General features: G+C 51.5%; 1 protein-coding gene across 3 annotated transcripts in view; it reads left to right on the forward strand.

Annotated features, from left to right (window-relative positions):
- KSR2 (kinase suppressor of ras 2) overlaps positions 1-12,596 on the forward strand; it is an 80,868-nt gene that overhangs the window by 49,706 nt on the left and 18,566 nt on the right. For all 3 annotated transcript variants that reach the window (XM_077787116.1, XM_077787119.1, XM_077787118.1), the window contains 4 exons: positions 814-855; positions 1,121-1,187; positions 2,699-2,747; positions 3,477-3,844. In XM_077787116.1, coding sequence (XP_077643242.1) covers positions 814-855; positions 1,121-1,187; positions 2,699-2,747; positions 3,477-3,844 — 526 coding nt within the window. The remainder of the gene's footprint in view (positions 1-813; positions 856-1,120; positions 1,188-2,698; positions 2,748-3,476; positions 3,845-12,596) is intronic.

Genomic DNA, 12,596 nt, shown 5'->3' on the forward strand with positions numbered 1-12,596 from the left:
ATCATCTCGGGGATTAGGATTTGAACTTGGAAATGGTGACACGGTGACCTTCTCCTGCTGGAATTACCTTCCAGGCTCCTTTGATGTTGGTTCAGGCCCTGCTGCAGGGCTGAGGTTGGACTTTGGGGTCTCTGAGCGGGAGGGGAGAAGCTGAGCCATGGCCCTTGGGGTCTTGGAGATAAGAAGGTGACTTCTGAGCTGGTGCCAAGCTCTGGTGGCCTCAGCAGCTCCGAATTCTTCACACCCATGAGCGCCTGCCCATGGAATTGGAATCTCCCTGGGCTGGAGATGGGAGCTGGTGGATGTTCCCAACACCCAGAGCCTCTCCCAGCTCTGGCTTTGGACAGTGGCTCCCAGGACTCTTTCCAGGAAGGACACAGCTCCAAAGCAAGGGAAGAAAGGGTGGAATGTGGCCCAAATGGGCAGCAGTTCCAAACCCATCACTTGGCTTCTCCATGATGCCAAGATGTTCCCAAATTCCACTGGAGAGCCACTGCTGGCAAACTGGTGTCCAAACCCCACCAGTGACTTCATGCATGACATTGATGCTCTCCAAATGGTGCAGAAGAGAAGATGTGGGGGGGAGAAAATCAATTATAATCCAGCAAAGGTCTTAATTTTTTGACCTGGGCGTCCCATGTGCCATTTTGGAATATGGAATATTCCTGATGGGGATATGGAAGTGGGAGAGGTTGGGTCACACAGGAGGGGCTCACACAACTGGGGTTGAGGTTTCTTGGAGAAGAACTGGGCACAGGCTGGAGCTTTTCCAGCTCCACAGGTCAGTGTTGAGCCCTTGTTCCTCTTTTCCAGCCTCCCATTACTACAAGTACAAGCAGCAGTTCATTTTCCCAGGTAAGGATCTCTGGAAGTTTTTCCTTGGAATCTGGGGTTTCTCCTGGAGGGGATGGGTGCGTGGCCAGCTCTCCAAACCCTGGATTTGTGCTGGGGTGGGATTTCTCCTTAAAGCCTATTGAAGCTGCCGGGTTGGGTGGCCCTAAGCGACCCCCAGCCCTACTCAGGGTGTCACTAGCTTGGACCTTTTTTGGGGGGTGAAGGGTTGGGGTTTAATTCCCCTGGGTGCCCCCAGAGGTCTCTGACTCCTCTCTCTTGTTCCCAGACGTGGTGCCTGAGACGCCGACCCGAGCCCCACAGGTCGTCCTGCACCCCGTCACCTCCAACCCCATGTGAGTGACCCTCCCTTCCTCTGCACCCCAAATCCTCCAGGCCCCCACGGGTGCTCCCCTGGCCTTGGGGGCTCAGGTGGTCCTGGTGAGACCCCGGGGCTCTGGAAGGTTGAGAAAGAGGACAGGGGGTTCATGTATAACACACAGCTCTTCAATGCTAGGGAAAAAAAAAGAGGATTTCAGTCCAAAAAAGCCAAAGCCCAAGAGATTAATTAAATTATAATTAAATTAAATGCAGAGAACCATCATACCTTTACCACTTCCAATATTTTCAAGCCAAATAAACTTTAGGCTGAAAGCTGGGAAAAGCAGCCACTAATCACTATTAGAACCATCCCTCACCGGCAGGTCGAGCCCAAATCCATCATTCCTTGATGTCCTGGAGCCTGTGCTGCTCCAGCAGCAACATTCCCCTGAGTGTCCCTCCTGGTCCTTTCCCCAAAGGCCGTTTTTGAAGGATTTCACAAACCATGGGTTTAAGGGATCAGGTCTGGCCCCAGTTTGGGGCTGGCTCATCCACACTCTCCAAATTCCACTGAGGATCCAGTGGAGCAAGGGATGGAACCACTGTCCCTTGGGAATTCATGGAAAAATAGTGAAGCCAAAGCCTTTTTCCACCCCTCTGCCTAAATGAGGGTGTCAAGACACCTTCTGGGGGGAACAGCTTCCAATATCCAAAATCTGTGGTTCTCTCTGGCTCCCCTCACACTGAAAACATCCCATGGGAGCCATCCTGGGCTTGGCTGGGTTAAACACCTCTGGATCCTCGGGAGACAGGAATTTGTGCCTGGGATGACAATGAGGACACGGCTGCTCCTGCAAACCACCCATCCATGGAGATGTTGTGCAGCCACTTGGGCTTCCCAAGTTGCCCAGAATATCAGGATTGACTCCTTTTGGGTAGGATTCTGGGATTTATAGTTTTTAGTGGCCGTGAAATGGGGATAGGACTTGCAGGATCACCGTGTCCGAGTGGCCTGGGGAGCAAAACTCCCCTGGAAAGGGATTTTGTTATTTATGTGATTAATAATAGTAATTTATAATACTACATTTATATGATGTTTGAAACCAGCTGTTCCAGCTGATCCCTTATTCAGAATTTCCCTAATTCCCCCTTAATTGTCAGGAGCAACGAGACCCCGATCATGGACCTTGGGGTGGGAGGTGCTGAGTGAAGAGGGAAGGAAAAAAACCGGGAAAACCAGTCAGATTTGGGTACTTTACTGCAGGGAGAGGGTCTCCGAACCCTCCACTTCTCCAAAATGATTGAAAAACTCCTTTTCTTTCCTTCTGCACTTCTGCTTTGGTTGGTGTTGGTTGCGAAGGAATCTTAGCAATCCCTAAAAAGGCCTCGAGTGTGGTCAGAGTCACTGGGGGGGTAAATCTGTCCCTTCTCCTGGCTTAGTGCCACCTTCTCCTCTCCGGTCCCTTTATCCCCGAGGCAGGAAGAGGGAATGCTCCCCAGATCCCAGTGTTTTTCCACGGTGTTAATTCCATAATTCTTTTAACAGCCTGGAAGGAAACCCATTGCTTCAAATTGAAGTGGAGCCCACCTCGGAGGTGAGATGGCTCCTGTGCTTAATGGGCCTTGGTTTTAAGGATATCTTGGGGCACATTTCCTAGGAAATGGAGACGTTTCCCATCTGTGCGGTGGAATTGCTGATAATTGAATTAAAGTCCAGGCATCCGTGTCCCCACCCCATGGAGAGGGACCCTCCTGGGCTTCGAGTTTGGAATTCAATGAGGTTTTTTAGGAGGCATTAACGATGTGGTGGGAGGGAAGAGGATGGAGCTTTTATAGGGTGCTGTAAATCCTGTCGGAAGCCTAAATGTACCATCAAGAGGTCTGGGAATAACGGGAAGCAACAGAGCACAGCTCAGCCAGGGGAGGATGAAACTGTTTTAAGACAAATTAGTTAAATCTCTGATGGGTTACAATCCTAAATTTATCCCCAGGGTGGGGTTAAATGGCTACACGGGGAAGTGGTGGAGTCCCCAGCTCTGGAGGGCTTTAAAGCCCTGTGCATGTGGCACTCGGGGACATGGGCTTGTGGTGGCCTTAGCAGTGCTGGGGAAGGGTTGGAGTCTGTCTGTCTATCAGATGGCTTTTCCAACCTAAAGGATGCCATATTTCTATGAAAATCTGGGATTTTGCCAACTTTGTGTAGAATGGGGATGCCCTGTTGGAACCTACGTGGTTCCTCTGGGTCTGAGCGAGCAGGAGTTGGATCAGTGGGGCTTTCCCCACCGTTTTCTCCCTGTTTTATTGTTCCCCTCTGCCCACTGCAGAACGAGGAAGGCGCCGAGGAGGTGCAGGAGTCCGAGGACGACTTCGAGGAGATGAACCTCTCGCTGCTCTCGGCGCGCAACTTCCCGCGCAAGGCCAGCCAGACCAGCATCTTCCTGCAGGAGTGGGACATCCCCTTCGAGCAGCTGGAGATCGGCGAGCTCATCGGGAAGGGCCGCTTCGGGCAGGTGTTCCACGGGCGCTGGCACGGCGAGGTGGCCATCCGCCTCATCGACATCGAGCGCGACAACGAGGACCAGCTCAAGGCCTTCAAGAGGGAGGTCATGGCCTACCGGCAGACCCGGCACGAGAACGTGGTGCTCTTCATGGGGGCCTGCATGAGCCCTCCCCACCTCGCCATCATCACCAGGTTGGAATTGGTTCTTTTCTGTCCAAAAATTTGTTTTCTCTGTCCAAAAAGCGCGTTTTTCCCCCGTATTTTTTGCCTCCAGTCCAACGGTGCCGTTGGGTTGACTTTACTCCCCTAAGGAAGGGAGCTCTCCGTGTTCTGTGTCCATGTTCTCCACGTGCTGGGGTTTGTGGTGTGGAGGACACAGCAAATCCACAAGTCTGTCCAGGCAGGTTGTTCTTCTGTAGGAGGGGAGCTCTGAACAGGAATGGTTTGTTTTATCCAGGGGCAGGAAGCATCATGGAATCATGGAATTGCTTGGCTTGGGTTGGGAGAGACCTTAAAGCCAATCCAGGGCTTTAACATCTTCCACTATCCCAGGTTATTCCATCCTGGCCTTGGGCACTGCCAGGGATCCAGGGGCAGCCACAGCTGCTCTGGGCACCCTGTGCCAGGGCCTGCCCACCCTCCCAGGGAACAATTCCCAATTCCCAATATCTCATCCATCCCTGCCCTCTGGCACTGGGAAACCATTCCCTGTCTCCTGTCCCTCCATCCCTTGTCCCCAGGCCCTCTCCAGCTCTCCTGGAGCCCCTTTAGGCCCTGGAACACTGAGAGGCTCCTTGCAACTTCCAGGGGAGCAAGCTGGGATTTGGTGGCTTCCAGATCACCTCCACAGCTTTCTTGGTTTCAAGGCATTCCCAAATACCTGCCCTCACATCCCCACTGGGAATGCAGCACAGAGTCTGCTGGTGTGATCCATGATTTGTTGGGCAAAAAATCCCACCTGGCCTGGAGGCAAAGAGGCTGCAACTGCTCCCAGAGCAGCTGTTGTCATAGGAAATACATTTATTCCAGGGAATTCCATTATTTCCTTCACCTTCAGACCATGTTTTCAGTCATGGGACTGGATATGGTCCTGCTTTTCATCCCACCCAGGTTATTTTCTCCCAGAGAAATTTCTCCAAGGTGAAGTTGAATTTTCCTCCTGGCAGCATTTCAAAAAGCAATGGAACAGCACCAACAGCTTCCAACAGCCATTCAGTGATGAAATATTGCATCATCTTTTCCTAATGTCCCTAATTTTCCCTTGAAAGTGGCACCTCCCAGTCCCTGATCCCAGATGGGGTGGCTCTGCAGGTTCTCTGCTCCTTCTTTCTCCAAAACAAAAGGATTTCACCCCAAATTTGTGTCACCTCCTCCCTGCTCTGGTGGGTTCATGGATGGTTTCTGCCTTGGGAGTTTCATCCTCTGGGGTCAGGGTGACTCCAAAGTGGGGCTGGCTCTCCCCAGCTGGCGACTGGAACAAAAAGATGCCTTTTATTCAGGACCAAAAATGAGCCATCTGGGGAAAATTCCGCAGCATTTCCATCTATTGGGTAGCTCCAGGCCAAAAGCTTTTGGGAAAGTGTGCAAACACATGTCTTGATGGATGAGTCAGAGCCCCCATCCATGTGTCACACCGTGTTCCCAAAGGAAAAGGCGGCGTCTCCATCCCGCTCCGCCGTCCCTTTGCAGCCCCCATTTGCTCAGCTTTTCAGGGCAATTCAATAGCAAAACCTGGGAAATGTATTCCTTGATTTAAATATATTTTTTTTATTTTTATAATTTGAGCCATGGCATGTTTTCTCTTCCATTTTCCATTCCAATGGGTCTTTCTGTAAAAGCAGAAAGGTGCCGTTTTTGACAGTTGGACAAAATCAGTCTGTGTGCTGCTGCAGCCTCATGAATTAATGTGAGGAACGTGGAGCTCTGCTCATCCTGTTCCTCTTCCAGCTGCACTTGGTCTTGTGTTTTAAGGTCAAAATGTAAATGCATTAAATTGCCCAAGATATAACCCAAGCTCACAGCGTATCCAGGCATCATTTGTTCGTTCCTACAACCCACTTTTATCTGCATCCTTTGAAAGGTGAATCAATATCGGCTTTAAACCAAAGGACAGTAGGGTTAGATGGGATTTGGGGAAGGAATTGCACCCTGGGAGGGTGCCCAGAGCAGCTGTGGCTGCCCCTGGATCCCTGGCAGTGCCCAAGGCCAGGCTGGACAGGGCTGGGGGCAGCCTGGGACGGTGGAAGGTGTCCCTTCCACCTGGAATGGGATGAGCTTTAAGGGCCCTCCCAACCCAAACCACTCCATGATTCCATGAGAATTTTACAGTTGCAACTGGGAACCTGTTGGATTTCTCCTGCTGGGATTTCTGGGGTGCAGGAAAATCGATGGGGCTCAGCTCAGTCTCAGAGGATTTTTGGGAGTACATATCCCATAGCCTGGAGGTAACTTCCAAACACAATTTTCCTGCTTTGAAGCTTCCTGTTGGGCTCTGTTCTGCTGTTCTGTGACAGCACAGGAATCAGGATTTTGGGATAGTTTGGGTTGGAAGAGAACTCAAAGCTCATCCCATCCCACCCCCTGCCATGGGCAGAGACATTTTTCACTATCCCAGGGTGCTCCAAGCCCTGTCCAACATTCCTTGGACACTGCCAGGGATCCAGGGGCAGCCACAGCCTCTCCGGGCCCCCTGTGCCAGGGCCTGCCCGCCCTCAGTGTGGAAACTTTTCCTTGTATCTCTAATCCCTGCATCCAAAGACGCTTCCTTGGTTTTGTGCTGGCACTCCTTGTCTGCTCTGTCCTTGGCTGAACGTTTTTGGGAAGTCTGGTGTGGGGAAAAGCCTTCTCACCCTGTGGAGGTTTCCCTCCCATCCACATTTCAGGATTTTCCTAAGGGATATGACAGCCCTGAGGGCTGCTGCTTGGGTGTTGTAGGGAATGAGGCAGGGACGAGGACATGTGGGAATGTCCAGGATGCTGGGAATGGTACAGGATATTGGGAAAGTCCAGGAGGTGCCATTGGGGGAGCATCACTCTTCCAGCAGGACTTTCCCAAAGGGACCCGACTCTTCCTTGTGTGTTTATAGGAATAAATTTAAACCAGGCTTTTTGCTTGGAGTGGGGGAAAATCATTCCCAGCTGCCTGAGGAGGGGATTATGGCTATAAACCCAGGATATCAGGATTCCCTCACCCTCCCTGTGCCCATTCCCAGGGCAGGACTTCTTGTGTGTGTGGAAAAGGCCACTTTTCTCCCAGCAGCCCACAAGTGGCCACTCGAGGCCGTTTTTCCCACAAAATCCTTGTGGTTGTTGCAGAAATCTCCGTTTCCCTGCACGTCTGGGAGCAGCTGCGTGTCCCTGGGAAGGGGCTTCACCACGCCGTGCCACCGGCGCTGCCGGAAGGGGGTTATTTATAGCCGGGTTTATTTTTGCTTTTCCCCATCCCGACGTTTTCCTTCCTGATTGCCTGTGATATTCAGGGATCGTCTCATTAGCAGAAAGAAATTTCCCCATCCAAACAGCACGGCCCACAGGGGGAAAAAACGGAAGGGGAAACTGAGGCAACAGCTGGCTGAGGGTGGGATAGTTGGGGTTAAAAATCTGAGATTTTCCCTTCATTAATAATTTTTATGGATAAATGGGACCAGCACTGTTTAATACGTTCATCAATGATAAAAACAGTGGAATTGAGACTGGAAAAGAGAAAGCTCCAGGGAGAGCTCGGAGCCCTTCCAGGGCCTAAAGGGGCTCCAGGAGAGCTGGAGAGGGACTGGGGACAAGGGATGGAGGGACAGGAGACAGGGAATGGCTCCCACTGCCAGAGGGCAGGGATGGATGGGAGATTGGGAGGGTGAGGGTGGGGAGGGGCTGGGATGGAACTCCCAGAGCAGCTGTGGACACCGCCAGGGATGGAGTGTCCAAAGGCCAGGCTGGAAGGGGCTTGGAGCAGCCTGGGACAGTGGGAGGTGTCCCTGCCCATGGCAGAGGTGGCACTGGATGAGCTTTAAGGTCCCTCCAACCCAAACCGTTCCAGAATTCCTGAGCTGTCTCTCAACGTGACAGAAAAGCAGAAATCCAGCATTTTTCAACAGTGGGAGGTGGCGAGTGCAGGGAATGCTTCCATCAGAGCTGCTAATGGGTTTTCTCTTGGGTAATGAGCGCTGGGGACAATTAACATCCATCTTAATTAGTCTGGAGCAGGAGTGGGTGCGAGCCTTGGTGCTTTGAGCGCTGCTTAATGGATGGCGGGAAAGGGCGGCGAAGTCCTCGGCTGGCCGGGAATGAAAGGGCTGGAAAAACTCCCTGTTTGTTGGAACAACGAGTTGGTTTTGCTGCTGGGGAGCACAACAAAGCCAGGCCTGGGTAAACCCAGCTCCTTGGGGCTCCTGGTCCAGGCAGAGGTAAAGCCAAGGGGCTTTCCAAGGATAATGTCCTTTCCCAATCCTGATAAAATGGCTCCAGCCACCCATGAAAGCAGAAACTCCCACATTTTAGGATTCTGGGTGCTCCTGCTGAGTTAAAAAAGGGCATTTGGATGCTTATTGGTGCTTCCCAAGGCTCCAGGTGCTCTTTGAGTCTGTAATGGAAGCAGGGGAGCAGCACACTGCATGCAGCTCCTGGTGGTTGGGAATGTTGTTTAGGACAGTCTGGGAGAAGATTTGAGCTGGAGTTTGCCTGGGTTTTGAGCTCACGCTGGTTTGTGAGGGGGATTTGGTGCAGCCTTTCCAAGATTCCCTGTGGTTTTTGTTAAAAGCTCCAACGTGGCTCTTGGAGCTTGTGCAGGAGTCTGGGATTTGCTCCCTGGGATGCTCCGGGCTGGGTTTTGGCCAGGGTGACTTCAACTTTCCAGGGTGCCACTGGTGATGCCACCAGGGCTGTGTGGCTGTGATTTATGTCCCTGCTGCGAAGACCAAGGAGAAGAACACTGAGGAACATTAAGAATTAACCTGACCTTGGCAGAACTGTGCAAAGAGAATTAATTTGTCCAAAGTGCCTTTGGAGCAGAGGAACTCAGAAAGTTTCTGCTGGAGAGGGAACCTCTCCTAAACCCTTCCCTGGAGCTGCTGGTGGCGGGGGAGGATGGAGATAAACCCAGTCCCTGTCCTTACATGAGATGTTGAAGATGAAATGAAAGTTTGCTCTTTTTTCTCTGTGGAAAACAGGTTTTAATGACAGGAACACATTCCCTGGCACTAATTAATAGGGAAGGCATGAGGGCAAGGGATGGGGAGAATATCCACGGCACTTCAGCTGTTTATTCATGGATAACTTCAGTGCCTGGACCAAATACTGGGGTTTACTTTGATTTTATAATAGATTTCCGTGCTGGATTTTGCCAATATTGAATGTTTGGCTCTGCTGCTGGGAGGAACAAGCCCTTCACAAGGGATGCTCTCCCACCCCTGGACCTTGTTCCCGCTGGGCACAGAAGAGCTCTGGACAGAGCTCGGCTTTCGCCTCTCCCCGTGCCAGATCTCCTGACATTTACAGGCACAGCCCAGCTGGGAAGGATTTGGGGCTTGTAAATCTTAATGCTCAGGAAGCTGGGGATATTTAACCTGATTTGAAGGATGGGAGGAAAGGGGAAGGGTGGAAGCCATGGCACTTAAATGGAGCAGATTGGGGGGTCTGGTTTTTCCCTGGGGATGCTCTGTGGTTCTTGCAACTAGTGCCCTGTTCCCTCCAAGGCATCCAAATTGTCCTTTGAGCTTTAACGAGGCACAAATTGAAGGAACAACAAGGTCAGGCGGGATGGAGCCCTGGGCAGCCTGAGTGGCATCACTGCCCACGGCAAGGGTTGGAATTGAGAGGATCTTTAAGGTCTCTTCCTACCCAAACCATTGCAGGATTCTATGAAATTGGATTTTCCTCCTCAATGGACTTAAAATGAATCCTCCCAGCCTTCCTTCCTGTGCTGGCAATTGAAGGAGAAGCTCTAATTCCTGTTCAGTTGGGGAAACTGAGGCACAGAGATGCCACCTTGTTTTCCTCCATGCCAGGCTGGAGCCATGCACTGACAGGACACAGGGAATGACTTCCCACGGACAGAGGGGCAGGGTTATATGGGATTTTGGGAAGAGATTCTTTCCTGTGAGGCTTTGGTAGAGGCTGCCCCATCCCTGGGAAGGTTCCAGGCCAGGTTGGATGGGGCTGGGAGCAGCCTGGGATAGTGGAAGGTGTTCCTGCCCATGGCAGGGGGTGGGATGAGATCATCTTTAAGGTCCCTTCCCACTCAAACCATTCCGTGCTTCTCTGGTCCTGGAGCATTTCCAAAGTGCCTTTCAGGTCCTGCCCTTCTCTCCCGCTCCTGGGTGTATTTTGGGAGGGGAAGCCATGGATTCCTGCCTCCCCTAACCCCATCCACGTTCACACACCTGCTTTGGGAGCCAGACCCTTCTCCTCTGCCTCTGTTGTTTTCCCATTTCCGACTTTTCCGCCGCATTCCCTTCCCTGGCAGTTAATGGAGCTCGTAGATCATATAATAAATAGGGATCGACTTCATGCCAGGCGCTGGATCAGAATGGATTGACCCGTGGGAATACACTCCTCCCAATCGATGCCAAGCCATCAGGCCGGATAAATCTTGATAACAGCTGACAACAGCAAAGTCAATATGTGAATTAATATATACATTAAACCTGGATATATCTTCCACCGGCAGGCAGCAGCCTGGGGACGGGCCTGGAATATCCCGAGCCAAGAGGATGGCTGGGAATGGGGAGAAGCAGCAGCTTGATCCTCCGTGTTTGATGTGGAAACATCAGTGCTGGCTGAGCTTTTCTTACCCACTGGAGCATCAAATCCCCGCCGGTGGCTGCTCCAACGTGGAGGATGCTCCAGGGGGAAAGTTTTCCTTTGTGTTTTAAGGGTGTTTCCAAATGCCAGGGAAGTATTTCTGGTTTGGTCCTGATTTCTCCAGGAAAGTGCTTAACACAGCGGGATTCACTGTGCTGGAGAGGAAGGGATTTAAGGAAATGCCTTTGATTAAGCGCCCCGCTGAGAGATGCTCCCAAAAAGTCCTTCCGCTCGTGTCAGCTCTTCCCATCCCTGTTGAGTGACATCCCAGCATCGTTCCTGATTTTTTCTGAGCGTCCTCAGTGCCTGGGATCCTCTTTGGGACAGAGCAAGGCCGCCTCTGGGGTATCCATGTGCTGGCTCCTTGCCTAGCCAAAGAAACAGATCATTCCTGTGACAGCAGCATTAACTTTTTATTAATAATAATCATTTTTACTATTACAAAGTGGAGCTGGGTTCCAGGGAAGCAGCCGTCTCAATCAAAACTTTCTTTCCTTTCTCCAAAAGGGTTTTCTAAATAATTTCTTTTCTTTCCTGAAGTTCAAAAGAGCCAGAGGAGCAGGGTGCAGAGAATACATCGGAGACAAGGAGGTCGAGGCGCTTCCACTCATCCCTCCCAACCCTCCCTCTCGGAGCCGATTCCGAGCGTGTCCTTTCCAAAGGCAGCAAGTGGCACCTGGAGCGTGGTGTTTTTTCGGATGACTTGTTTGCAAGCCTGGCTTTAGCTAAGCCCCAGGGGCTGCTTTGCATTCACCTGGCTCCGAGCTCTTCTCCCCGCAGCTGGAGAAGAGCTCGTCTCCTCTATTTCCTCCAAATAAAAATGCATGGAGTTGGCTTTTTCCAAAGAACTTGTTTTTTTCCGAGGCGACGATGGAGTTGGAGCTACTTTTCGGGGAGGCAGATCCCCCTCCTCCCCCTCCTGTTCCTCCTCCTCCTGCAGCCCTTGTGGTTTGGCTGTAGTTATCTCGCGTGCCAGCTGCCGGCAGGAAGATTTTGCTGCCTAAGTAATATCCATCCAAAGCCGGTGCTTCCATCGGCTGGAGGTAGCGGGATGAGGGGAGCGTTGGCTCTCCAGGGCTTTTCTCTTTCCTCCTGCTGGTTTGGCTCTGCAGAGGCTCCTCCATGAGGAGCAGGAGGGTCTCTCCCACCTCTGGGCTGGGGACGTGGGCTCTGCTTGAAATGGCAGGAATTGAATTCCCTGGCTTCCCGTTGGGGCTGCTTTGGGTTCGGTTAGAATGGGGTTGGATGGGATGAGGATTCCCAGCCTGGGACCTGCTGGATGCTGGTGCTCAGGTCACGCCTTTTCTGGCACCGAGTTTTGGCTGCTGCTTCCAGAGAAGCACAGAATTGTTTAGATTGGAAAAGATCCCTAAGATCATCAATTCCAACCATTCCCTCAGCGCTGCCAAGGCCACCACTGATCCGCATCCCCAAGTGCCACAAGAGCTGTTAAATCCTCCAGAGATGGGGACTCCAGGGATGTCCCAGGGCTTGGCAACCCTTTTAGTGAAGAAATTTTCCCTCATATCCTAATTTTTCCTCTCTGATCATGGTCGTGGAGTCTGAATGTAAAGGACTGAGGAATTTCAGGCTGGATGCTGCCACAGCTCACTCTGGCATTGGCAGGGAATCAAGGGGGCGAAATTCCTTATCCATTTAGAGGAAAACAAAACCTCGGGATAAAAATGAACGCAAATCTCTCCCTTTTGCTGCTCTTACAGTGCTGTTCAATTTGCCTTTGTGTGAAGCACCTCAGGAGCTGTTGAGTTCCAAAAGCACTGTTGCCAGATGCTGGGAAAAGAGGAAAAACAAGCCAATATATGGGAGCAGCTGGAAAACTTCCTAAATACATCAGGAATGTGCTGGAATGTGCAGGGCTCCTTCTTTCCTTCTTTCCCTCTCTGGTCCTGCTCAAATGAAATCAAATAAGTCCTGGCTCAGTGGTTCCTGTTGCTGTTTCTTTCTTAACATTCCCCAAAGGGTCCTTTTTCCATGAAAACCTCGAAGTGGGTAAACTGCTGGGGAATGTGGGAGCATCCAAGCATTCTTTGCCGTGTCTTTCTTGCAGCACAGATGTAACCTGGGAGCAGAGGTATTTTTACACAAAAGCATTTTTTATTAATTCCCCACCTCGCTCTCTCCTCCAGTG

Source organism: Lonchura striata, chromosome 18, assembly GCF_046129695.1.
Source record: "Lonchura striata isolate bLonStr1 chromosome 18, bLonStr1.mat, whole genome shotgun sequence".
In the NCBI taxonomy this organism is placed as follows: Eukaryota; Metazoa; Chordata; class Aves; order Passeriformes; family Estrildidae; genus Lonchura; species Lonchura striata.